The 27987-nt window shown below is 45.6% G+C and overlaps 1 protein-coding gene and 2 long non-coding RNA genes across 12 annotated transcripts; 2 read left to right on the forward strand and 1 right to left on the reverse strand.

Moving 5' to 3' along the window:
- Window positions 1-197: 197 nt before the first annotated feature.
- On the reverse strand, window positions 198-27932 carry TPM3 (tropomyosin 3). 10 transcript variants are annotated; one of them, XM_077900780.1, is made up of 10 exons: window positions 27721-27932; window positions 26714-26839; window positions 16321-16454; window positions 14761-14878; window positions 14364-14434; window positions 13671-13746; window positions 12289-12351; window positions 12011-12080; window positions 11051-11129; window positions 198-1534 (listed from the first exon to the last, which is right to left on the reverse strand). In XM_077900780.1, exons 1-10 carry the CDS (start codon window positions 27835-27837, stop codon window positions 1531-1533), a joined length of 858 nt encoding a protein of 285 aa, XP_077756906.1. In that variant the 5' UTR covers window positions 27838-27932; the 3' UTR covers window positions 198-1530. The 10 variants fall into 10 exon arrangements, with proteins under 10 accessions (XP_077756906.1, XP_077756904.1, XP_077756903.1 ...); XM_077900781.1 differs by lacking the exons at window positions 198-1534; window positions 13671-13746 and adding exons at window positions 10124-10327; window positions 13047-13122; XM_077900779.1 differs by lacking the exon at window positions 198-1534 and adding an exon at window positions 10124-10327.
- On the forward strand, window positions 18582-22475 carry LOC144315770 (uncharacterized). Its single transcript, XR_013381556.1, has 4 exons — window positions 18582-18706; window positions 18797-18872; window positions 19956-20300; window positions 20919-22475. It is a non-coding gene; the product is annotated as an uncharacterized LOC144315770 (long non-coding RNA).
- LOC144315769 (uncharacterized) lies at window positions 22495-24683 on the forward strand. The gene is made up of 2 exons (XR_013381555.1): window positions 22495-24227; window positions 24330-24683. It is a non-coding gene; the product is annotated as an uncharacterized LOC144315769 (long non-coding RNA).
- Window positions 27933-27987: the final 55 nt, after the last annotated feature.

The following is a 27987-nucleotide window of genomic DNA, read 5'->3' on the forward strand; positions in this document are numbered from 1 at the left end:
AAAAAAAAAAAAAAAAAAACAAGTTAAGAATCTCCGAGCTGACTTTGGAACCCAATTTCGGACAGCTTTCAAAGCATATGCTCTCTTTCAATCCTGTTGCTACCACCCACAAAGATCTGATTTTTCACTCAAATTTCATAGTTCCTGTGGAGAAAACATATATGGATTAGTAAATAAGAGTCTAGTAGGTCTGAGGATCAGAGGGACTGGTTCTTTATTTCAAAAAGACACTTGTCAATTTTCAGTATCAAAACAGTTTGCACTATTGGTTTCTTTCTCCCAATCGGCCCCCAAAGAGAGGCCACCAAAGGAAGAGTGCATTTTAAGCCAATAAGCTGCAGGATGCACACCTAACAGACCTCACGGAAACCTCACCTAAAAGGGGAGTTGGGGAGGGAAAGAAACTTTTAAAAGATCAGCACACTGTCAGCCCATAGACTGTAGAGAGTTCTCAGCCAGACGGGGTGGTCAATGTGCCCCAACCCTAAAGAAGCAAAGTTTCAAAATAATATAAAATTTAAAAACAGTTTTGTACATAAGCTATTCAAGATTTCTCCAGCACTAACTGATACAAAGCACAATGAGATGGCACGTTTAGAGGCAGCAGCTTTGGACCCAGAAAAGGGTGATGAGATGAGTTTGATTCATGTGGCTAAATCAGTGGCGAACATAATTCTCTTTTTTCTTTCAAGGAGGCAGGAGAGCAAATAAGTGGTCACCTCGACATAAGGGGAACATGATCCATTCTGTAAGCAGTTAGGGCAAAGATAGGATAAAGATTTGGTCTCAGATCGAGGTCTCACCATCTTAATTTTTGTTTGGTCACATCTGATGGAAAAAAAACATGTTGCTCAAAGATACCTTAAAGCTGAAAACTTTAGCCACACTTTTTTGGCCAACTTCTGGAATCACCTTTCTAATTTGGCTGGTATTTTGGACAGAGCAACGAGGCTCCCAGAGTGGGTCTCTTTCTGGGCCCTGGCTCTCAGTAAGGCAGGGCCCTGTCCACTCCTTCCTCTGTGGAGAGGGCAGTATTCATTAGGCTGAAAAGTTAATTCCAAATGGGAGGAAGGGGTTAGACTGCTGCTTCAGAACTGTGGAATTATTTGGAATGTTTTACAAATATCGCTACATCAACTACAACAAAAAAGGTAATTACAAAATGTGTACATCACAACATGCTTTTAAAGACACTTTGCATTGTGCTCACATTCCCTTAAACATTGTTCCCAAAGGTGCTCAGCCTCAAGCCCAACTGGAATCTCTAGGGAGAGGCAGAGACAGTTTGGTGAAAAAGACACAGGGGTAGGGGTGGGAGAGGCAGCAAAAGGAGAAAGCAGCCTTCCAGTTAAAGATCAGCCCTCAGTTTCAAGGCCAGCTTCGGGCAGGCTGGGCCTCAGGCAGAGTCAGGGTCAGAGGGAGGAGCGGCGGCACGGTGGGACTGAGGTGCTCTACATCTCATTCAGGTCAAGAAGAGTCTGGTCCAGCATCCTTTGTGTACACAGGTGCTCCTCTTTGGTGCATTTCAGCTTATCTAATGGAGGTAAAGGAGAGACATCACAAAAATAGAAGTAAATGTCAATATCTACCCACTCCGAGAATCAATCACTCCTGCTGCAGGAAAGCTGCGGACTCATAGAGCAGCTGTCTTCTCAGCAAGCCTGAGCTACTGCACCAGTGGCTTCTGCAGAGCCTCTGGCTGGAGTTGCAGGTGTTGCTATACTTCGGGAGGAGGAGGCTGGGGCTTATCAGTCCTTTCCTCATTCATTCACACCCAACAAGGCTTTCGGTTTTCCATCACTGAAGGAGGCAACAAGCCTCAAGCATCAGCCATCCTTTCTTCTAGGTTTTGCCCATAGGACAGTGCCTACCTGCCCTGGCTCACTGGGGTGTGACCCCCCAAGAACAAGGATGGGCATGTTTCCACCAGTAAAAAGAATCTCAGTTGAGAAGAATATAAAAGGAACATTGTACACTATAGGCTTCCTCTAAAAAGGAAGGGAAAGGAACTGGGGATAAATGAATAACCCCCCGTGGCCTATCACAGAATCATTAGAGGAAACAAAGCCAAAAATACTACCAAAAATATAAGCAAAATCTCAACTGAGATTTTTATAGAGCTATTTATTGTCCAAAACTAGCCTGATAGTTACTTACAATTCAACATAAAACCAGGAAAAAGAAGCAAGAAGGAACATGTTAGAAAGAAAACCAGTTGCATGAACACCAAGGAAAATCTAATCTGCTCAGCAAGCAAACCACCACTCAGACTATTCTAATGGAGTGGGGGAAATACTCAATACATACATAGCTATTAATACCTACACCCCTTTTCTTTCCCTTCCCTTTTTTCCACCTAGTCAGAAAGGCCCATCTCTGGGCCTGTAGATGAAGCAGTCACAACACTTTGTCCAGTTGGTCCTTTTATTGTGAGAAAACATCCATGCAGGGGGAACACAGCCTACAGTTGATGCACAGGTGACAGAGCAGGAAGTAAAGGTAAAAACCAGAAACCTCTCCCAGGTTCCTCACTATGATCTCTCAGGCCCCTCCTTTCATCGTCCATTATCTCTTGAAAAGGGATAAAAATGCAGTGTCAACTGTTCTTACTCTACAGTTCAGTTAGGAAGTCAACAATATTCTCACTGCCCCGACTAAAAAACAATTTGTGGAGTGCCTGGGGGCTTAGTCAGTGAAGCATCTGCCTTTGGCTCAGGTCATGATCCCAAGGTCCTGGGATGGAGCCCCACATTGGGCTCCCTGCTCAGCACAGACTCTGCTTCTCCCTCTCTTTCTGCCTCCCCCTGCTCTTGCTCTCTCAAATAAATAAAATCTTAAAACAAAAGGGACGCCTGGGTGGCTCAGTGGTTGAGTGTCTGCCTTCGGCTCAGGGCATGATCTCGGGTCCTGGGATTGATTCCCGTATCAGGCTCCCTCTGAGGATCTTGCTTCTCCCTCTGCCTAGGTCTCTGCCCCTCTCTGTGTCTCTCATGAATAAAATCTTTAAAAAAAAAAAAACAATTTGCTAGGGCAAAATGACTTTTTAAAAAAACAATCGGGGATCCCTGGGTGGCGTAGCCGTTTGGCGCCTGCCTTTGGTCCAGGGCGCGATCCTGGAGACCCGGGATCGAATCCCACGTCAGGCTCCCGGTGCATGGAGCCTGCTTCTCCCTCTGCCTGTGTCTCTGCCTCTCTCTCTCTCTCTCTGTATGACTACCATAAATTAAAAAATTAAAAAATTAAAAATAATAAAAATAGAAAAAACAATCAGCTTTTTGCTGGGGTCCAGGTCAGTGGTGTGAGCAGTAAGCTTGGCCTAATGGGCACCAGTGAGTCCTGCCTGTCAGTCACACAGAACATGTAGTGTCAGCCGCAGCTTGCTAGAGAGCAGGCGGTTTTGCTCAGTTGACTATAGACATGCTCTGCAGCAGCAACAGAGAGGAAAGAACACAAGAGGAGGAGGGGAAACAGAAGAGAAAAAGGAAAATGGGAGGTTAATAGAGTAGCAGAGGTTAAATTCTGAGACTTCTGACGAGCTGGTATACGTAACATGCATCTGTAAGTCCAAGAGGATGCAAGGAAGATTCAGAGGACAGTAAGAGTTACCAGGTGGTGGAAAGACTAACAGAGGAACAAAATTAAAAATCCCGACTGACAAATTGGAAGGACAACATTCTGAGAAAGAAAACAGTATCTCCTCTGCAAAGGTATTTATTCCCTGGGTTGAGAAACAGACAAGCACAACAGGGCAAAGGAAGGAACACAGCTGGCTTATAATCAGGGTTTGACAAGAACTGGAGCCAACAGTGGGAACACTTTCTGTAAAAGCATTCAGTACAGCATTAGGAATGTTAAATTGAGGTCAATATCCTGACACCCACTCAGTCCTACTTTCTACTGCTCCTTGTTATAGGTGCTCAGTGGTAAACCTACCTTAGTGGCCTGTCCATCAAAACCTCACCTCCCCTTTCCAAAAAAGAACTCAACCCTATTAGGGCCAGCAACACATCCAGCTCAGGGAAGGTGAATCAAGATTATCCTGTTCTGTTTTTCGAGCCTCTCTTGCAGTTAGGGGTGATCATGGGATCCAGTTCTGGCCAATGAGACACAGGGGGTACTCTGCTGGAAGTATTCTGGGAAAACTAACTTGCTTTCTCACCTTGAATATGGATGTGAGGGTGAGAGTTAACAGATTTCAACCATAAGAGAATCACAGAAACTGAGCAAGACGAGGCCACAGCTGCTCCAACTGGGACATATTATTATGGGAGAAAAATAAGTCCCATATTTATTTATTTATTTATTTATTTTTAAGGATTATTTATTTATTTATTCACGAGAGACACAGGCAGGGGGAAAAGCAGGCTCTCTGCAGGGAGCCCAATGTGGGACACGATCCCAGAACTGCGGGATCATGACCTGAGCCAAAGGCAGACGCTCAATCACTGAGCCACCCAAGTGCCCTAAGTCCCCATATTTAGTAAAGCTACGGTTAAGTGGTTTCCCATAACCAAAAGCATTCCTGGTAAGAGTAGTTAAGTGCTCAAATCACTGACTTTATCTGAATTTTCCGCTTGGAATGCACCCTTCAAGACAGAGTACAAAGAAACCAAACCCATCTGAGCAGCGCAGGGATAAGAGGGATCTAGGGACAGACCTTCCTGGTCTCTGACTCTCAAGCTCACAAACAGATTTCTTCCCATGTTTTACAGTCCGTTTCAAATGGTCTTAGGACCTCAATACAAAGATATACTCTTCTGTCTTAAAGACCTATTGCATCTGTGGAGCTGCTGTGCCCACAGTCGAGGCACTGCCAAGTACTTTGCCCTCTGGGCAGAGGTCTTTCTCCAGCTCTCCCTGGAAGATGGTGGCCAGTATGGTCCCAAGGTTATTTGCCACTTTATGTACACTATCAAAACATAAAACATATGTATACAAAATTATCCTGGAGGGGAATAGCCAAAAATCATAGTGTACTAAAGGGCAGAATTAGAGCGAACTTTCAGAATTGTACCAGTGGCTCTCATTACGCGTGCCCGTTCTCTCCCCTTGGAAGGAAAATTGGAAACGTGTGGGGACAGGTTTTAATTGTCACAATAACCAGAGGACCCTACACATATTTATCGGGCAGGGGACAGCAATAAGTAGGACTGTTCTGTACATCCCAGAATTATCCTGGCTTAAATGACCAAAGTCCCCCACTAAGAAACACTACAAGAGTCTATAACTCCACGAGGCCAGGGATTGGACCTGTCTTATTCACTGGGCATCCTTGACAAATGTAGAGGTTCAAATTTGTGAACTTTCTCAAGCTTTCTGTGGTGTTATAAACAGATTCCAAGTACTGCCTGACTCTTCTGTAGCATCCATATCCAGGTTACTGAGCGTGACTCCCACTCTGGAGAGAGAAAGGTCCTATCAGAATCTAATCCCTCAAAACAGCTTGGTCAGTGAGGGTTTTGTTCCATTTAGGGAAGTAAAAAAGAGACAGAAGTGGAATCATTTTCTTGCCTGATTAAATCCTAGAACGCACAGTTCCCTAAGAACTACAGGAAGTCAAAAGGCAAATGTGGTTATTCTCTCACTTTAAACTTAGTACGGAAGATTTTCTGTATTTTTTTAAAGATTTTATTTATTTATTCATGAGAAACATAGAGAGAGGCAGAGATGGAGGAAGAGGAGAAGCAGGCTCCATGCAGGAAGCCCAGTGTGGGACTCAATCCTGGGACCGCAAGATTACACCCTGATCCAAAGGCAGATGCCCAACCACTGAGCCACCCAGGCGTCCCAGTACGGAAGGTTTTTAACACTGCTGTCTCTAGTGACTACAAATTCAGGATCAGATACCAGCTCATTAGTAAAAGTTCTTAGTTCCCTGATAACAGCAAAATAAAGCAAACAAAAAAAGGCAAGCCAAAGAATCTATTTGGTCTGATGTTTCTTTTAGACATGTTCAATTAAGTAGGGAACAATTCCATGGATGCTGGACGTACTTAGGCTCCACTGGTCTGAATCAGGTCAATTCCATTCTATAATAGGAAAAGGCAGTGGGGAGGCTAAGAGTAAAGCAAATTACACATGCTTTAAAGCCTCACAATTTGGGACACCAGGGTGGCACAGTGGTTGAGCGTCTGCCTTCAGCTCAGGGTATGATCCCAGTATCCCTGGATAGAGTCCGACACTGGGCTCTCCATGGGACCCTGCTTCTCCCTCTGCCTATGTCTCTCATAAATAAAACCTTTAAAAACAAAACAAAAACAATTCTAGAGATGAGAAGGAATGGGTTTTGCCTTTTTTTTTTTTTTTTTTTTAACTTTCCCCTAAAATTAAAGCTGGGGGGCGGGTATTTAGCTAAGAACCAAGAGAAAGGTAGAGATTGGGTGGGGCTAAAATAAGGCTGCCCAGCACAACAGGGCAGTTCCACCCACTAGGTAACACTAGGTAATTTGGGATCTAGTCATGTGTTGTGCCTCATCGCAGCACCGTCATAAGGACAGGTAGAAAAGACTCTAACACATCAGCCTGGGGTTCATTCCCAGAAATAAAGTGGGAGGGACACCTGGGTGGTTCAGTAGTTGAGTGTCTTCCTTCAGCTCAGGTTGTGATCCTGGGGTCCTGGTATTGAGTCCCACCATCAGGCTCCCCACAGGCAGCCTGCTTCTCCCTCTGTCTATGTCTCTGCCTCTCTCTGTGTGTCTCTTATGAATAAATAAGTAAAATCTTTTTAAAAAATTAAGAAAGAAATCAAGTGGGAAAAGAGATCAAATGCTTTGCTCTGAGATTACCAATGATGCTTCTTGACCCCATTCTGATTGCTAATCCAGGCTCAAGTAACACAGGGTGGAGGAATGATTTTATTAGCATGACACCATATTTCAAATTTCACTCAGGTATGCTGGCTTGTTGGTCTCCATCCTTGCTTACACCAGTCACACCCGTGGGGAAAGAAAGAGCTACTAGAAGCACAGTGCCTCACTTTTCCTCTAACTTCTCTCCATTCTCACATACTTCTTTCTTTTCTAAGCCTTTCTCTGTGCCAGTCAACTCTTTCTGCCCAAATACTAAAACATCTAGAATTGTACTATTCAACACAGAGTCACTAAGCCACACATAGCTACTTAAATGCAGATGCACTAAAAACAAGGAACAGAATCTTAGCTCCTCAGTCCTATAAGCCATGTTTTGAGTGCTCGACAGGCTCTACATGTGGCTAGTGGCTACTGTACTGGGCATCACTGTCTAAAGTTTTGCTGGATGGCACTGGTCTAAGCCATATGTCTTGCCTGTATTTTCCTCACACTAGTTTACTTTTCTGCTCCTTGAAATGTGGCTTCTCTCCTTGATTTTAATGTTCAAAACACACCCTCGAATTAATAAAGTGTCAATGACAATGTCCCATCTTGAGCTATCTTCCTCTCAACTTGTTGAGAACCTCTGGAAATCATCCAGTCATCAAGTTTTTATATCAGCAAAGTTACTCTCTCTCTTTCCATCCCACCAACCAGTCCCATTTGGATTCCTCCTCTGCACAGATTTTCCTTTTTGCTTCATTCCTTTTACATCTGCAACTGTCTTTAGGGTTCTAAATGTACTTTCATGGTCTAAACGGCTTGCCACCTGTGTGGAGTTCCAAACCTCTCTTAAATCAATCAGCCTCTCCCCTCAACCCCCCAGAATTTTGTTTTCACCTGGATACCTGCCAGTATTTCAAACTCTTATTCCCTTACACCTCTCTTGCCTCTTCAAAAAAGGACCACTTGACCTCCCAACACCTGTCTTACTGCTGTTTCCTAGGATTCAAACCAGTCAGCCCTGACTCTTCCTCCTCACACTGAGTGCCCTTCACAGTGAGCATCTTCAATGCCATCTCTCTGCGATACAATCTCTGGGAAAACTGCAATAGCTAACCCAGTTTTTCTCGAAGCATGGCATACTCACTGCTAGTGCTATGCAAGATTTCTGACTGTATATGATTCTAAACTTAAAAAAAAAAACTTACTTGCTATATTGTTAATGTACATTAAGTACATTAGAAAAAATCACTAGCGTACCTCAAACATTTGATTCTAAATTAGATTACAGTAAGAAAATCTGAGGGCAGCCCAGGTGGCTCAGCGGTTTAGCGCCGCCTTCAGCCCAGGGTGTGATCCTGGAGACCCAGAATCGAGTCCCACGTCGAGCTCCCTGCATGGAGCCTGCTTCTCCCTCTGCCTGTGTCTCTGTCTCTCTGTGTCTCTAATGAATAAATAAATAAAATCTTAAAAAAAAAAAAAAGAAGAAAATCTGAAAACAAGAGTATATGTGAAGAAAACAATAATGTAGGGAGCACATGAATATGGCAAAAGCCACCAAGTGACATACGAATGACCGAAATTCGGGAATCATCACCTTAACGGATCACTTTGATCATCCGCATGCCTTGCAACACATTAACTTAGCTGCCAAATCAACTCTTCTTTTTGCTACTCACACCAGAACATATATCCCTGTTCAAAATCTCCATTGGTATCCTCAATCTCTACACAAGAAAACTCCACACCTGATTTCAGTACACAGCGGCCCCTTCTCTGTCCAAATCTACTTTCACAACTATTATATCCTTCCCACCTCTATCTATGCTTCTACTTTTGCTTCTCTTTGACCAAAATGCTCAATAACTATCCCTCAACCAAAATCTGTTTGTCAGAAAATCAATCTTTTAGAACCCAATAAAAATGAAGAGTTTTAACATGTTTATTAAGTAACTATTATGTGCCTCCTTCTGTGAGTCTTTCCTAATCAATCCCCCTGTAATCAATCTCTTTCCTTCTGAATTCCACAAGTTTATTATTTGTGGCACTGATCACAGATCATCTTTAGCTTTATATATATGCTCTCTCTCCTACTAGATTCTGGGCAACCTAAAAATAAGGATGGTGCATCCATCTTGGATTATTTCTGTCCCCACCTCAGTAACTTTGTACCTAAAAGATACCAGTTAAATGTCAGCTGAATAATCAATACCTTAATCTCAAAGGCTATGTAGCAGCAGGAAATGGTATGAACAAAAAGAAACCTGAATTCAAGTCTCACTGGGTCTCATAGGGACCCATAGGGAAAACCTCTCCACTTGGCTCTGTTTAAAAGAAAAGCAAGTTTCGGGACACCTGGGTGGCTCAGCAGTTGAGCGCCTGCCTTTGGCCCAGGGCGTGATCGTGGAGTCGCAGAATTGAGTCCCACATGGGGCTCCCTGCATGGAGCCTGCCTCTCTCTCTGCGTGTCTCAAATAAATAAACAAAATCTTTAAGGAAAAAAAAGCAAGTTTAAATATATAATCTGCTGTGAAACTGAAGTACTAAGTGAGCCCCTTGGTGACCACCACACTAGACTAGAATCATCCTGCTGTGTAAATTGGAGTAAGAGTTTGCAAAATGTTTTTATATAATCCCACAATATAAACTAGGAACAATTTTACTAGCAGAAACTTACCATTTTTATGTATGTAATAAACTATTACTACCTTGTGCACGTTATCTGAAACATACATGATGGGTTGTTCTAGTTTTTCCAGTAATAATCGTTTATCATCTGTTTTAGATTCCACAGGCACATACCAACAAACAAGTGGCAATGAGCCTCAAGTATGTGAGAAGGGTTTGGACAAGAAACCAAAAATCTGTTGAAAATTCTGTGTGCTTTTCTGTGACTTGGGATGATCTAATCAGTCAAGTTTGGTAGTAAGACATCTGAGTTCATCAGATGCTCTGAGGATGTACCACCATTTGAACAACTAGAAAAAGGGCAGAGAATACGTTATCGGGAGGCTCTTGGATGCTATCAAAGGAGGAGAGATTGAGAATAGGAGCCACAGAGCCCTCCAGGTGGGCTAAGTGAAGTGCTCAGCTTCCCATGGCCCACATGTAGACTCAAGCTCCTACCCAAAAGAACCTCTGCTAGCCCACCACTCTGATAGACTTACATCAGTTGAGCTTAAATGTCAAGAAAAAATAGACACACACAAAAGTGGCTTTGATTATATAAGTCAGAGGAGGGAGGGCTGTTCTCCACATCACACCCCCAAGGCTCCTTCTCAGGGACAGCAGCCGCTTTGTAAATGACACAAATGCAGGGGGGGGCAAGAGGCTTCCAACAGCTCAACATTTTAATTTGGGGGAGGAGGGGTGGTGGAGTGGAAGAATACATAAGTTGCTTTGTGCCCCCCACTACATCCTATTGCCTTGGGGACCAGCCAGGCCGACCCACATGGAATCCAGAGCGAGAGTGGGGCGTTGGGCTCCCCGAGGAAAGGGGGGCAGATCCAGAACAGAGCAGAAACGGTGATAGTTATCTGTATGAAAAAGTAAGGAGACTCTAGGTAAGAAGGACTAGCATCCATCTACACAGCAATTTGGGAGAAAAGGGAAGAGAAGGCAGTAGGAATGGGAAAAGACAGCCAGACAAGACTCATAGCCTGAGTCATGTGACTTCCCAGGGTTAGTGGGAAAGATACAAAGAGGAGAATTAGCATCAAGTGTCCACAGCAAACGGATAAAGTCCCCAACAACTCTTTTTGGTGCTTTTTACCTCTCCTGGCTTGCTCTGGGACTCAGCTTAATTCTTTGGTGAATTTCGTATTTCCAATCATGGGTTTCCCCCGGAACTTTACTATCAGGACACAAATTAAAGGAGGAGTCATGAATTGTTATGCAACGTTAGGGCCCAAGTCACTGGCTCTTTGGGCCCTACATCCTTAGTTACAGGATGATGCGATTCTGCTTTCAGTAGCAACCCCTCTAAGAAGACTAAATTTGAGAAGCAAACAGAAAAACCGTGGTGTTATAATGAAGGATCTATTAGCACAAAGTATTCAAAAACCACATGGAGATCAGGGTGCTACCCATTCAATATGAAATGCCACCCCAGCTTTTGCCAACGAGTAATAAGCACCAATATTTTAAGATAGCATGAAGATTCTAGTTTCCAGAGGATAAAACCAAAGCACACTATACATAGCCTATAACCCCACCCACCCACAAGCCAAGGTTCCAGCCCCACTCTGTCAGATAGTTACATAGAGGTCATGTCATTGAGGGCGTGGTCCAGCTCCTCACTAATGGCCTTGTACTTCAGTTTCTGGGCATAGAGCTCATCTGGATAGGAACAGGAGTACAGAGAGGAGCGTGGGGACAGTGAAAAAGGTCAGAAGCATATGGAGAGAGGGAATCATTAGAAATTCGGAAAAGTGTGACTGCAGGTCTAATACCACAGGTTAGAACATCTGTCCTGGGTTGAGAACCTAGACACAGTCACGACTAGAAATTCCTATTACCAAAGGCACTCAGGAGGATCCCACTCCCACCCAGTTAACCTCATTCCTAGCAGGGATGGCACAATAAAAATAGAAAAAGGAAAAAGCACACATTAATATTCCAACACTTCTTTATCTACCAAGCAAGACCAGTATTCTTGGACCCTCTGCTCTACAGGCTACCTCCCCAAACTCTCCCAACGGAGCACATCTCAGAGATCTCCAAATTTTCGCTCGTTAGAGCAGACACAGTTGCCAAAATGTGGGGAGAAAAGTATTTAGAAAGCCCCTGGGATTGGTCAGCTCCGAGATTCTTTATCTCTTAGAGAGGTCCCCCACAGCTGAAGTGATAAACAGGATTGCCAAATGTAGCCACAGGGTAACATGCGCTCTTATGCCTCCTGAAAGCATGGCTACCATTTCAACCCAGAGACCAGGATTTAAGACTACTAAATTGGGAGGTAAATGCCTCCATTACTAGTCTCCTCCAAGGGAAGGATGCAAATTCCAGAATACTAGATGAAATCTTACTAAAGGAAAAGGTTGTATATATAAAAACCCAATTCTAGGTTTGGATGTATTTCACCTAGCTGTGGCAGAGGACAGAGCACAGGACATGTGCCAGGTCACGACCACCTCCCTCTGGTGGACAGGGAAAAAGGTTAACATCAATGGGCAAGGTCTTCCTCTGTATCCCTCTAATTCCTCTCCCAGGCTCCATACCTTCCAAATCATCAATTGTCTTCTCCAGCTTGGCTACCGATCTCTCAGCAAACTCAGCACGGGTCTCTGCCTGGGGGAAATATGACAGCAGAAAGAATCAGACATGAACAAGACAATAAGAGAAGGATTCTCTATCTCTTCCACTATTTTCTACCTGTAGACCTTTCAGAACCAAACTCAGCTTGTCTATGTCTAAATGACCGCCTCATACACCTCAGAATGTTTTGATCCTTTTCCTACAACCCACCTTGTCCCTTCCTTATAACCCCTCAGCTCACCTCCTTGAGTTTATCCGTGAGAATCTTTATCTCTTCCTCATATTTGTCTTCCTTTTGAGAGTACTATAAGACAAGTGGAATCAAAGTTTCAGAGTAGAAATTACTCATACAGACAATCCTACCACCCTACCCTACCCCCTGCCACTATATTCACTCTTACAGTAAATAGCCTCTTGGATTTAATGTGCTGAATGGCCCCTGAGAAAAAGAGCAAGGCCCATTACTGGACAACAGATCCTTTAAATCCACAAATCGGTGTCCTTACGAGCCTTGATATCCTCAAATTAGAATCCTCCAGATCTTTATTTTTAAAACGGTCGAAGTTTTTATCTTAGATCAACTCGAGGAGGTATTTTTCCTTCCTCCTGTTTAATGAGTAGGTGTAGCAACACCCCAAGGCCACATGGCTGAAATTGTCCCATATCATGGTAAAGACAAGTCATCTGTCTTAATTCCTTAAGTCTCATATCTACTATTTGATGCCCCCATCGGTCTGCTAGAAAACCTTTTAGGACCCATAATTATTGGTATTTAGCACAGTGGTATCAGCCTGACACCATGACCCCAAGCACCTGAGACCATGAAGTGACTTTGGACTAAAGAAATCAAAGTGCAAAGGAATTAGCATTAAACCCAGAATCTGGATGACAAAGATATGTCTCACTAGATTACATAAGGAATGGGTTTCTCCAGTCTCTCACCAAGGGCAGAGCTGAGCCCAGGCCCCAAAGCCTGTCACTCTCACAACCAGCCCCTACCTTCTCCGCCTGAGCCTCAAGAGACTTGAGGTTGTTGGTGACATTCTTCAGCTCCTCCTCCAGCTCAGAACACTTACTGTGAATGTTTTAAATACCGCAGGAGAGGAAAGGGGAAGGAGGAGAGAATAAAAAAAAGGGAGAGAAAGACACACAGACGTGAATTGAACCTATATGTAGAGAGAGCTGAAAGGCATACTGGGGAAAGAGAAGTTCCCAGGTCACCTGAGCAAGTGTCAACCCTCCTCCCTCTACCACTATCAGAAGCTGGGCTCTGCTGGGCTAGGACTCAGAATGTTTGGATACTAATAAAATACTTGAGAAAAATCACTAGCAGGAACAAGTCACCACTGCTAGCTGGGGCAGAGGTGGGAATAGACACCCAACCCAAAGAGCCCCCCAAATCACCCACGGGAAGGAGAGAGCCTGTGAAGAGGTGGTGAAGCAACTAGGAAAGAGATGAAAGATGCCAAGTAAGTGGGATAGAATGGAGCATTCCATGAAGAGATGAGAAAGCACTCAACAATCAACCAGTGGAGGGGAGGCAGCTGCAAAATAAAAACAGAAACGGAACAGAACGAAACCACACCACACACGTAACCTCTCTGTGGGTCTGACGGTTAGTACCTTTTCCTCAGCAGCACTCAGACACTTCAGGTTCTGGTCCATCAGCCTGATCTGCTCATCCATCTCTCGGCAACGGCTGTTAGTGACAGTCACAGGGGTCGCACAAGCCAGGTGGTAGGGAGGGAGAAAGGTCAAAAAGGACACAGCAAGGAAACAAGCAGCAAAACGAAAAAAAAAAAAAAATTTTTTTTCCAAAACATGGGAAGAAAATACCACCATGGTCATGATATGTCATGTCTGGGAGAGGGGAATACAAAGGAAGCACAAATACATACGCATCAGCACTGCCTTTGTTATACAAGGCCCAGAAGGTGCCAACAGAGGAGCACTCCCTGTCTGCCCTGGCCCTCAAGGTCCCCAGACTGGCAATGTAGTAAAAGAGATCTGCAGGCAACATAGGCGCCACGCCTCAAGGAGAAACAGACTCCGGGTGGGAGCACCCTGTAGGGCCTTCCAGTTTACCACTCACCAAGGATTAAGTAGTCTTTACCTGCCCCTAGTTTGCAAACCCTCCCTACAAGAAATAGAGGAAGTGTCGTTTGTCAGCTGTCACTAGTGGAGAGAGTTAGAAAAGCCCCCTCTCTAGGCCCTGTTTAACAAGGCTGAAGGAATGCTAGTTTAATCACATGAATGCGCAAGCCAAAGGGGAAGGGACAGAATGGTATGGAAAGATTTTGGGAGCAAGATACTCACGACTCTGCCAGCTCAGCTCGTTCCTCTGTACGTTCCAAGTCCCCCTCAATGATCACCAACTTCCTAGCCACCTACAGAAGACCCCATACAGCTCAGTGAAGCAAAGAGAAAGTTATTCCCCCCATTTCCCTCTACCATGATTCTTTTCAGAAACCCAATGACAGGGATCCCTGGGTGGCTCAGCCGTTGAGTGTCTGCCTTTGGTCCAGGGCGTGATCCTGGAGTCCCAGGATCGAGTCCCATGCCAGACTCCCTACATGGAGCCTGCTTCTCCCTCTGCCTGTGTCTCTGTTTCTCTCTCTATCTCTCATGAATAAATAAATAAAATCTAAAAAAAAAAAAAAAAAAAAAAAAGATACCCAATGACAACAAAGAAGACAAACACAAGGCACTATACCTCTTCATACTTCCGGTCTGCCTCTTCTGCAATGTGCTTGGCCTCTTTGAGTTGGATTTCCTGGAGTTCCATCTTTTCTTCATCTTTTAAGGCTCGATTCTCAATAACCTTCATACCTCTGCCAAAGACAAGAAGAACAAATGTAACAGTGTCACCCTGGGGAGTCTGTCACCAGCTCCACTCCAAGGGCCTCGGAAGGGCACCCATCCCTTTCTGCCTACCACCCAAAAAGAACTCCCACAGCAACCCCCACCTTACTTCATTTGTTTTAATATTTTTTCAAAACAATAAGCTTTTTTTTATTAAGAAAAAATATGCACTTAATATTTAACTATAAAGTTTAAGGGCACAAAATAAGCCTCCCCACTTCTAGCCCTGCTCAACAGGGAAAAACTCTTCATAACCCTTTTAGAAGCATTTTATATAGATAAAATGCCAATAAACTTTAGCCCCACTTCCCCACACTCCAAGAGAATCATACACTACCTTATTCTGCAACACATTTTCTTCACTTTCTAGAATTTGGACACTACTCTCTAACATAGTGCATACTGCCACATTTCTCGTTTTCACAGTGGCACAGTGTCGCATATTCTGATAGTGCATTTTCAATTCTGAAAGTCTTCCTCTGACCCCATGCATGTCGTCACACACCTTTGTTCTATTTTAACTCACGGCAAGAAGCCAAAAGCCAATTGCTATTTTCACCAAAGAAAGTTTTGACTTGGTTCAAGGACTTTGATTCTCAACCCTGGACACACATTATCAGAGGAACTTTAAGAACACCCGGGCCTCTTTTTAGAGCTGCCTTCAGCCCAGGGCCTTATCCTAGAGACCCAGGATTGAGTCCCATGTCAGGCTCCCTGCATGGAGCTGCCTCTCCCTCTGCCTGTCTCTCTCTCTCTCCCTCTCATGAATAAAGAAATAAAATCTTAAAAAAAAAAAAAAAAAAAAAGAACACCCGGGCCTCTTGCAATGCACTCTCACTGAATTGGGGTGGAATTCCAGGCATTCCAGTATTTTTAACTTTCCAATGATTCCCTGCCCCTACAGCCCTATGATTCTTAGGTGTAGTGGATGCTGACCAGCTTTTTACACACTGATTGCTGGGCTCCACCTTCAGAGTTCCGGACTCCTAGATCTGGGTGGGGTAAGGGCTGAGAATTTGAATGGAAATTCAAACTTGGAGGAAAACCTGGGAGATTACTCTAAGAACTACTGCTTCAGAGGGACTAACCTCACAAATTAAGTCTGATGCACTCAGTGGAGGCCATCCTGGTAACCTTATTGAAGGTTACCTTATTGACTTATCATTAGATCAGTCTATAGGGTAACACCAATTATAAAAGGTCACACCAGGCCACTCCACCCAGGTAACCCTTACTCTGTCTTCAAGTAAAAAGAATATGCAAAACAGAAACAGAGATAGGTTACTATTCTACTATGTTAACTAAGTAGAATTTAAATAAAAACTTGGGGGAGGGGGAGCAGGACTGTAAAGAAATCCAGAGTGTCATGAGCTCCTAAAACCCACACTCCAACAGGTGCTCATCTACACACCTCTCACTCTCATCAGCAGCTTTCTCCGCTTCCTCCAGCTTTTGCAGGGCAGTGGCCAGGCGCTCCTGGGCGCGGTCCAGCTCCTCTTCAACCAGCTGGATCCTACGGTTCAAGGAGGCCACCTCAGCCTCAGCCTGTGTTTGAACGAAAGAGTGGAAAGGAGAAGCAGAGCTGACTAAGTTTGGAGCTGATTGCCAAGAAGAAGCCAAGGTCCAACATGGCAACACCTGTTTTAGCGCAGAAACAGACACGGTGACATATACACCCATTTCCTCCCTTCCCATCAGCACCAGACTTCCATGTGCTCCGCAGGAAGTGAGTTTTAAAACTCAGTTCCTTTGCCCAGCCCAGTGCCAGTTAGTACTACCTCCTTTCTGGACTCAGGTCAAACCCTGAACACACTAGTGTCAGAAAAGGTGGCCAGTGAAGGTTTCTGCTGCCTGAGCTCTTGGCTTAGAGCAGTGTCCTAGTCTTTAGCAACTTTCATCTAAGTGTCTCATAAAATGAAAAAAATAAGTAAGCAAAGTTTCCTAAAGAGGAAAATTTGGATTATCTATTAATATGCTGCTTAACCCAATCCTCCAATGACCTTATCCTAATATACCAAGAGGATCACTAGCTAAGAGAAGGTTTTTCAGAATAACAGATTAGATCAGAAAGCAAAAGGATGGAACACTGGGATATTTATCCCTTAACCCTGTGACTTGCTCCCCACCTCCACCTTTTCAGAGGTGTCAAGAAGCTCTTCTAGCTAAAATGACCTGCCTTGATGACACACACAAAAAACACGGGAGCAGAAGAAAATGTTTCCTCCGTGTCCACCCCCACTCCTGCAAATTTCTGAACTGTGACTCCCTGCAACTGCTGCAGTCATCCCTGAGTCTCCCCCTCCTCATGGCTTGTGACAGTCCCTCATGGCCTCCAGCGTATTATAAGGCAGAGGCTAGACTGCAAGCCATCCCAAGCCTCCTTGGGATGTGTAGTGAGGAACAAGGAAAGGAGGCAGCCTGTGTGTGGATGAATTCTACCGGCAGAAAAGCCTCCCTCTTCAGACTATCTTTACCCTCCCTACACCTTTACTGGTGGCAAGTACACTGGCTGCACCACAATCATACAAGAATTTAATCTGCTCTGCATGCTACCCAGTTCAGATGCTTATCCAAGTGCTTGGTTAACATGATCTCTCTTCTACAGTCCAGATTGTACCTGAATTCTATTACCCTGATTTCCCTCCTGGCAGTCAGTGGGTGGAAACAGCTACAGAAATAATCCGGGCCACAGCCTCTATGGGAGGAATATAGCCCAAAAGACTCCTTCAGGTTATTTGGGGGTACCAGGGGGCTCAGTGACTTAGGTGTCTGACTCAACTTCAGTTCAGATCATGATCTCAAGCCCCACCTAGGGCTCCTAAGGAGCTTGCTTGGGATTCTCTCTTCCTCTACCCTTCCCCCTCAAGCTCTCACTCTCACTCAAAAAGGGGGGGAAAATCAGGTTATTTGGCACAAAAATCACCAGATACAAACATGGGAGGTTCAAAGTACTGTGGGAGTTCGGACTATATAACCACCAACCCCTAGGAGAAAAATAACAAGGAATCCACATAAGCTGAAATTACTAAGAAACCATTCGTATCTCTTACTATTTAAAATATCACAAAAAAAATAAAAATAAAATAAAATATCACAAAGACAAGTATTCTCTGATCCTGTCTCTTCCAAGACAACAGATGTCCCATGTCCCCCAGGACAAGACACACTGCACCTCATAAGCTCAAAAAGGCCAACAAGTTAAACTATCAAGCAAGATCTTGTGTCAAGATCACAAGAACAAGTTAAACTATCAAGCAAGAACTATTTACCTCATCTCTCCCTTCAAATGCCCAGAACATTAAAAACATTTTAATTAAAAAGGAACTAGATTTGGAAGAAGCTCATAAAATCTCAGTCCCCATCCAGCTCACCAGTTGTTACCCAAATGGAGTAGAAGATAACAGGCTATGAGGGCGGGGTGTACAGTTTCCATGACAACAAGCTAGCTTGGGCAGTTTCTCCCACAAATCAGCATTTACAATAGAATTCTTAGCAAGGCTGAAAAGGGAGGAAAAAACACATCCTGCTGCCCTCACAAGGGCATGTGCACACTGAACAAACCTGTATCAAAGGCAGAACCTGTCATGGGTGTCCCAGCAAAAGCTTCAGGGATGGGGGTAGGGGGGTGGTGGTTGGGTGGGGGGATGTTTACTGTTTTCTTTTTTCTCCTCCCACAGAGGATCAGTTCTTTACAATGAACAGAAGTTTGCAGAATCAAGATCTATTACTACATCGAAGGGAACAAGGAAGACTCTTCCTTCAAGCCAGAACCTATGTATAATGCCTGTCCCTTCCAGGTCAACCAAGTCCTGCAAAAGACTGGGTGGGGCTTACTTGTGCAAACCAGACAGGAAACATTCAACTTTATGCTATTCTAATCACCCTAGGGTTAGCATGTCCAGATGTGGTTTTGAATCTTCAGCCTGCCCATCTCTGCCCCACCTGGAAGATTCTTTCCTTTAGGTAATAATAGGATTCTCCATTGTCCAGGAAGTGAAGATCAGGGAGGAGGAAGGACACAGCAGCAATTCGGGCCCATTAGCAGATGGCTGATCACAGCTTCAGTTAGGAAATGAGTTTGGCTTCAATGCTACCATCCCCCATAGAGAAGATTCCCCAAGCACACCACACACCTCAAGGCAAGGAACTGACAGAGTACAGTGCTTGGAGGCAGATCAGGGCCAAGGACAGAAGGGGATTAGCCTAAATCTGGCAATCTGCCACTCTGGGGTTTCTCTTTTTAGACAAAAGCCACAGATGAAATTCAAAGGAAACCAGTAATAGACAAAGTTAGGCCCCAGCTGGTTAGTAAAGGGCTGCTGGATTCACTGTGTTCAGAAATATATCTACCCAGGGAGATACTGTGTCCTCAGGGACTTTAAATTCACCAAGGGGGAGGCCAGCTGGAGGGAAGGAAGTAGAGCTATCTGCCCCAGAGTAAACAAAGGTGGAGTATAGCCAAGGCACTCAGAGCAAAGGGCTATTTGCCTCTCCTCTCCGAGTGTGTGCTCTAACATGAAGGAGAAAGGTAATCAGCAGTAAAGTAAACCTAAACCAAAGAAAGGTGATAAAAGTGGTTGTGCAGTCCACCAGACCCCACAAATAGTAAAGTCACACAGTACTCAGGCATGCTAACCCCTCCAGAGACTAGGAATTGGGAATAAAGCCAGACTCAAAACTGCTGTTTGAAAGCCCACACACTTCTTCAATAACATGCCTCAATTTTTTAGACCAGGAAAAAAAAAAAAAAAAAAAAAGAGGTAAATACCAGGATAAGAGGAGAGATATATTGAAAAAGGGTGAACTGTACTTAAAAGTGGTAAAATGGTAAGTTTTGTTATGTGTATTGTTACTACTATCAAAAAACAGGTAAGGAAAAAGACTGCATTTGAATATGTTTATGCACCCTGTTTAGCAAGAACTGCAAAGGAAATTCAAAATCGAAAGGACAGGACTACAATGTAAAAGATCAATCTCTGGGCTGAAAGTAGATAAGAAAGATGGATCCCAGAGCAACTCCTGAGTCTCAGCTTTGGATTCTTCCAGGTGCCCAACAAACAGTGAATGTTCACACAAAGCAACCAGAAGAATAATCAAGTGACAATCCCACTAACAGCATGAGATACCATCAGGGAGTGCTGAGTTTCCAGCTCCAGAGGGAGGAGCCTGCAAAACCCACATTCCAGAATGCCCTAAGAGGATAACAGGTAGCCCAAGCACCCTCTCCCTCCCCAGGGGTGTCTCCTCAGGAGGAGTCCAAAGTTCGCCAGATCAGAAAGTCCATCCATGAAGCTCCCTCAAGTTGGGGAGTAAGAAGATACTGGTTTCATCAACATTTAACTATCACTCTACTTCCCCATCTGAGAACTTCCTCACTAAGACCTCAACTTGGTAAGCAAATTAGCAGGCTCTGAGAAAGGAACAGCTTAAGAAACATTTGAAGCTGTTCACTCTGCTGCCTATCATCTCAGGTCACCTAGGATGGGGGTAGGGAACCCAAATTTTCTTGCAAGGAGAACTACCCAATCCTAGGAGGAGACTGGGCGTCATCCACCCTAGAACTATTCCTCAGACACCCATAATACAGCTCAACACACGGCTACTTGTTTAAAAGCCATCCTGCCTTCCTCTTTAGGGGGACCTGGTCTCCATAACAAAGGAGATGAAAACGTGTCACAAGTCATAAAGAGTCATCTAGCCAGTCCATGTCACTTGAATAAATAATTAGAAATTAGCAGCATAATAGGGCAAAAGCCCCTGAGAATAAGGTGAGGGAGAAAGACAAACTCCCAGCATTCCCATGCCTTGTTATAAAAAATATTCTAACAATCTTTATGTACTAACAATAATTCTTTATACCCCAAAAATAATTATCAGCCACTCCCCAGAGAAGTAGTCAAAAAATAAAACTTTTTTTTTAAAAACCAAGGAAAAGAACAAGAAATACCAATAAACCACAAAAGTTCTTCATTACCTCTTCAAATTTTAGCAAGTTACTTTTCTCTCCAGCCTCCGGATCCTCCCAAACCAAAGCCTGAAGTCAGGAGGTCAGCTCCACCCACCAGACTGCACCCTAAACCCTGGAAAATCTGAGATTACGCTTCTAAACAGAAAGTTTCAAGAGTCACAACTCATTCCATCAACATTTTATGTTCCAACTTTCAGTTGAACAAATATTTACTGATCTTAAAACAAAACAAAAACAAAAAACAACAAAACAAGACATTGTGGCAGGTTATCGGAACAGCAAGAATCAAATCACATCGTCAGAGGCCCCCTGGATCTCATTATTCTGTCTGCATCAAGCACACTGGGGGTCGACCAGAAACCGGGAACAGACATTGGCACTCTCTCCAGTTCTCCGCCGCACAAGCGGGCTTGTCGGCTGTGTCTAGAAGCGCTTTTCACGGGTTCGCTTGTACTGATCAAACTTGGGCAATACAGGCCTGAGGTCCGGCATCTCGCGGGGGGTGGGGGTCGGGGGGTGGCAGGCGGGTTCAGTCGGCTCGTACATTTGCAAGAACAGAGCGAGCGAAACACCGACTCCGCTCCGCTGCTTCCCGTCCACTGAGAGAGTGGGTTCAGCAGCTGCTCCCACGAGAGGAAGAAGAGCCCAGGCCCGAGGATGGGAGGTGCTGCTGTGGCCTGAACCTCCTCCAGGGAGGGCACCGCGCTTCCTCCCTGCCGACTGCTGCCTCATTTCCTGAGCAGGAGGAGGGAGCGGAAAAGCTAGCAGCAGACCAGGCCGGGGGCTTTCCGGCGGTTCCAACCCCCAACCCCCACTCTCGCACCGGAGGCTCGGCCCTGCCCCTCCCAGACCAGAGAAGCACCCACCTACTCTCACCCTTCGGGCCGGAAACCTCCAACGAGAGCCAATTCCGCACCCCTCCCCGCCCTCCACGGTGGAGTGGGGGAGGGCGAAGCCGCCGAGCCCCTCCCCCGGCCGCGCCTGGCTCCGAGGGCCCGAATGAATGAGCTGGGCGACGGGAGGAGCAATACAAGGTTCCGGACCCCGAAAGATCCCGTTCCCTCAGAGGCCCAGCCTGCTCACCCGAGCACCCAGTTCCCCCCTCGCCCACCCCGGGTCCCACTGTGGCTGCGCCCCACCCCTACTCCGGGCCCGCCAGAGCCGAAGGACCGCGCTCCGAAGCCAAACCCGGGCCCCGTTCAGGGTCCCCGCCGCTGCACGCCTGCTCCCCTCGCGCGCCTCGCCGTCTCTGTACCTGCTCCCGGGCCCGCCTTTCCCCCTCCACTTCCCGCTGCAGGCGCTCGGCCCTCTCCTCTGCGTCATCGGCTTGCTGCTGCAGAACCTGGATCTTACGCTTCACCGCCTCGATGGTGGTGATCCCGGCCATGGTGCCCACCCAGCCCCTGCTCGCGCTCGGCTTCTCGCCTCCTCCGCTCGGCGCTGCAGCCGCTTCTCACCCCCACTTCCGCCTGCTCCGCCCTGAAATACCGGAACTCGCCCACCCGCCCGGACCTGACGTCACCGCCGCGCCCTGCCGCGCGGCGCCGCTGAAGGACCGCCCGCGGCCCTAGCGGGGGGGCGGGGCCTTCCCTGGCCAGCAAAGGGGGGCGGGGCTGCTCGGGGAGTGGGGCGGGCCGCCATGGCAACCCTGAGGCGAGCCGCGGTCCTACCTCCCCTCGGTCGGGACGTGCAGCCGCCCGGCCGTCGGGCGCCCGACGTGCCTCTGCCTCCGCGCCCCGCACGCGGGCTCCGAAGGCAGGTGCCCGGCCCGCGGGGCCCGCAGCCTAATCTCCATCTCCAGCGTGGCCGGCAGGTCCTCTCCGCCGTCTGAGAATCAACGAGGGACGCGCGGACTGGGACGGAAGCCGGCCGGGTGGGCACTCTGCGTCTTCTGCTTGGCATCAGCGATGCGCTCTTTCCCTCTTATTACGGAGCAAGACTACCCGGCACACCAGCGGCTTACCAACCTGCTCGCCCTTCCAAATCCTAAGTAACTGGGGCTTCGCTAACTAATCATCACTTACGTTTCTCTTCTCAATTGGGAAAGGTGTCTTTCTGCCCCTACTTTATCAAGAAGGAATCCTCTATTATCGATCACTGTTACCAGAGCCTTCGTGCAACAGCCACATGAGTGCCTGGAACACTGTCCTGTGCAACCCAGTGTCTGCTCTGGATTGACTTCCCCCAATTTCACTGCCACTTCCGCTTTCAGGGGCCTGAGGGAGCTGTTTATGCTACAAACTGCCTCTGTAGGCACTGCCGTGCAGGATTTTTGAAAGCACAATACTAAAGAGACTTGAAAGTTGTACTATCTTCTCTCTTGTTTGTTTGCACCCCTCCTGCCTTTCTAGTAAACCATCATAACAAATGTCTCCTTGGTGCAATTCTCTTTCCTCCTCAGAATTATGTTGTGGAGCAGGACTTTGAAGAATCCTGACTCCTGAAACGGCTGGTAGGTAAGACAAGCGCTGCCCTCAAAGCCTGATTTTGAGGACACTCCCTCCAGAGGCTCTGTCTTCCTATCTCCTTTTAGAAACAATGAGCCTATTTAGAGGAAACAATTCAAACAGTAAATAATTTGCTTGGTAGAGTAACACTGGTTTCTGCCCACAGAAATTGGAAAGGAAGAACAAGGTTTTGAACCTCAGTAAACTCTACCCTGATGGCCTAAGAATTTTTCTCTCTTTGAAGAAATCTAATCAGAGGGACGGACTATGGAAGCAGAAATGAGACGTTGTCATCTAGGTGCTAATCAGCAGGGGGCACTGTTTACCTCCCTTTGTCCTAGAGAAGCCACATGAGACTTGATCTTAGACAAACCCAAGGCGGCTGAGAGCACCACAGTATTTCTGAGACTGGTAGATGTGAACAGATAATCTTCTCTTGATCCAGGGAAACAGGTGACACCCTTTAAAGGCATGATGGATGGGCAGCACGGGGCCCAGTGCTATTGTTTTCCTGGTGACCAACAATACAACAATATATCAGCAGGTGTATATGTCCATCCCCAATTCTTGTCTCCCATCCCTTCCACATCTGGTATGACTCTATGTCCTGACCATCACACTCCTCTTTCCCCTTGTTTTACCCTAATGAGCATATGACTTCACCTAGGACTGAGAGGACCTTGGACATGGTTGTACAACATTGTGAATGTTCTGCCACTGAACTATACACTTAAAAATGGTTAAAATGGCAAATGTTACGGATATTTTGTTACAATTTTTTTAAAAGAGGACCTCAGACAAATTCCAGGAGGAAAAACAAGTTTGGACTGACCTTGCCATACCCTTCCCTTTCTTTGTTCAAGCAATCCAGCAAAGTCTGTGCTTTTCAGAAAAGCTTCTCAGGTAACCAGAACTCCCTGTGTAAACATACACTTACTGATTCCCTCTTCTCTCTGCCCCTTATACCTACATCAAAGTTACATGCTCTGTCTGTTAATCTCAAAGGTGGAAGCTGAGCTGTGAACTTCCTTGGACCGTGGTATTGGACAGAGTGCCCTTCACCCTCAAAAGGCATATATCATGTTGCTGATGACTCTGACCCTTGCTCTCTACTTTAAACTTTGTTGCCTTCTCCTTACTCAGCACTTTCCAATTCCTATAAACACTTCACTTTCCTTCTTTGATCCTTTGAGCCAGAAATCCCCCAACTTTTTCTGTAAAAGGCCAGACAGTACCTTTTCCTGGCTTTGTAGGGAAGCCACAGGGTGTGGTAACTACTCTGGTGTAGGGAGAAAGCCAATAAATAATATGTAAGTGAATGGGCATGGGTGTTGTTCCAATAAAACAGTACAAAACTAGGCTATGGCAGGATTTACCTCACAAGTGGAAGTTTACTAACCCCAGCTTTGGGGAAAGAAACCTTTCTTCCTGCTTCCATCTTAACCCTGCCTAAAGGATTCTTGCCTCCTGCTTACAGCTTTCCTCTCCCATTTCTTGTTCTCCAGCACACCTCTAAGGGCACTTACTGACTTGGAAGGAAAGCTAACAGGGAGAGAAGCTAAATGAGATTTTCGACCCACATGTTACATATTGAAATGGGTTTTGGTGGGTTCCTATATAAACAAAAATTTCTTTCAAGTGAATATACGGAGTCTATCCTGTCTAGATGGAGAATGACAGTGTGTTTTAAGTATGAGTCCAACAGCTTCCTTAGGACAGATAGAATTCATCCTTCCCTGGGAAGGAATTTCCTTTATCTTCTGAGTAAAACTGAGGTATTGTCTAGACCCTCTATGTTACTCTCTTTCTCCCAAGATCTAGGTTAGACTTTGTTGTTTTCATTGCTCCTGAACACACTTCCTCTAGCTCACATACTAGCTGTTTCAGCCTCCAGACTCTCCCGGAAAGTTGTCACCCAACATCTCACAAAACTGTCATTAGCCTGACACTCTGCTAGTTTGGGAAAACTCCTGTCCCTGTATCCGTCTATTGGAGCCAGAGAGATCTATCCATCTATACCTGGAACCTTGGCCAGGCAGTTCCAGCAGGCCATTGAGCATTTGCCCAAAGCTCTGGAGGTAACCTGAGTTCATTGCAGTTTTCCAACAAGGGAGAATTAATGGTTTGCAGAGGCCTAAACTTTTGGAAATTATGAATATGTATAAAGTATATGATCTGCTTTATTTCTGATCTCTAGTATGATACGTACAACCATCACTGTGTTCCCTGGCCACTGAAAGTGCCAAAAAACCAAAGAAGATGAGAGACCTAAGAGCAAAGAGACCAAATGTAAGCATCTGGAAACATTTGTGAATGGCTCACTTTGTCTCTCCACCTATCGTCCAAAACAAAATGTGATTTAAAAAAAAAAAAAAAGTTCTCCTTAGGGGCACCCAGCTGGCTCTGTTGGTGGACCATGTGACTCTTGATCTCAGGGTCATGAATTCGAGCCCCACATTGGATGTGGAGCCTACTTTTTTTTTTTTAAATTAATTAAGAAAAAATACTTGCTCTTATTTTCCTATTAACTTAGTGCTAAGAAGTGACTTCATTTCCATGAATACCACGGCATTCTTTTGTTGCTGGTATGTCACTTTTCTTCCAAACATCTTTCCTTTGTAGCCTCTCATTTATCATTGTGCTAAGCTTCAAGTTGAACACAAAGGGAAATAGGTGGTGACAGGACAAATATGAATGGAAAAAAGAATTTATTTCATGTTCAAATTGAAAAATTCAACCCTAGAGAGGCTGAGTAATTAAATCAATGCCACAGAGTAAGGTCTGGTGGTGACAGTTTTACCCCATAGGATCCCTTCTTGTTTCTGTTCTTGTTTCTGATCTATCAAAGATCCTGTCTGCTGCCCTATGAGCAATGCCTGCTATGGCCTCTCCGTGGCATAAGGGCAGATACCCACATCGGCCCTGATAAATAAACCCATATAGGGCCAGGGTCAATGTGACCTCTTTTGTCCCATTGTGAAATCTGAGCTGGCTCTGCTGGGCAGTTGAGAGATGAGCGTTTCCCTATTAATACACATACCTACGTGCCAAGTCTTGGACACAAAAGCTAAGAATGTGGCATGGGGGAGGAGATGGAACAAGTGGTAGCAATCTGAACCTGGAGTCCCCTCCCTTTGTCCAGATCCTGAGAAACCTAGTTAAATTCCTGGGTTGAGGGCAAGACAAACATGAGATTTCTCCACATGCCTGAGAACAAATGTGTGTACAAGAGTGTGTCCATGTGTGACTATGGATAAGAATGTATGTATCTATGTCTCCACTCTATGACTCCACACGTATGTATGTGTCCAAGTGTGTTTGGCTTTAGTGATGTTAACATGGTGCTGTGCATGTGTGGGTTAACCCCTTTCCATCTCTTTAGTACTCACGTCAGCAGCCTTCTTCTCTGCCAGCTCCAGCTTCTCCTGCGCATCTTTCAGGGCCTCAGAGTACTTGTCAAGCTCGTCCTCTGTCCCTTTCAGCTTCTTCTGCATGGCAGCCAGCTCATCTTCCAGCTACAGGAGCCCCAAGAGTCACACACAAGACATACACACAATAGTGCAGGCTCAGATCTTGGGCTCCGAAGCCCTGATGGACCTCTGTACCCAGCCTATGCTAACATGGGTTAGCATTCCTAAAGAGATGTACTTTCCCTCTGTCCACTTCCAGCCAGCTGCCCTAGGAGTCAGGCCTTGCTGTGTGACCCTGGGATCTCCAACCCCAACATAACCAAGCCATGATGGATTTTCATCTTAAGACTCTGGGATGGGAAATATCTTAGGGAATAGATGCCTGTGGCTCAGTTGGTAGAGCATATGACTTTTTTTTTTTTAAGATTTTATTTATTTATTCATGAGAGACACACACACAGAGAGAGGCAGAGACACAGGCAGAGGGAGAAGCAGGTTCCACGCAGGAGTCCAATGCGGGACTCCATCCCGGGACCGTGGGATCACACCCCGAGCCAAAGGCAGACACTCAACTGCTGAGCTACCCAGGCATCCCTGAGCATGTGACTCTCGATGTCAAGGTTGTAAGTTCAAGCCCCATGTTGGACATAGAGATTACTCTTTTTTAATAGAATCTTAAAAAAAAAATTAAGGGAAAAGAGATGCTACATGCCAAGCTCCCACCTTTTCCTCTAGAAATCAGGTCCTCCCAAAACATAATCTGCTCTCATTTAGATCCAGCAGACACACCATGGCTCAGAGGAGGCCACAGGTTTCTCTAAAGTCACATAGGCAGCCTGAGACAAATATCCTAGATGTCCTCTGCCTATCCAGCGAGACCTGGGGACGAAGAGGGTCGCTCCCACTCATTGCCTTTCCTGTGAGGACTGTCTCCTGTCTCATTGGTTTGCTTACCAGCAGCTGAGGGAACCGATGCCAGAACCCACCTGTTTACTTCTCTCTTCTGCCTGCTTCTGCTCAGCTTCAGCTTGCTCTGCCCGGTCCAGAGCATTCTCTTTGTCCAACTTCAGCATCTGCATCTTTTTCTTGATGGCCTCCATCATGAGCAGTGGCTGTTGGTGAGCTCACCTGTAACCCTGGAGAACCAGAGATGAGGGCAAGAAAGGAGGGGCTGTTGCCTGAATGACGGAGTTCTCCTAGACTCAAGCCTTTATCTCTGTTCATGGCTCCACCTCTCCTTCCTAATATGGTAT

The sequence above is a fragment of the Canis aureus genome, chromosome 6 (genome assembly GCF_053574225.1).
Source record: "Canis aureus isolate CA01 chromosome 6, VMU_Caureus_v.1.0, whole genome shotgun sequence".
Lineage (NCBI taxonomy): Eukaryota > Metazoa > Chordata > Mammalia > Carnivora > Canidae > Canis > Canis aureus.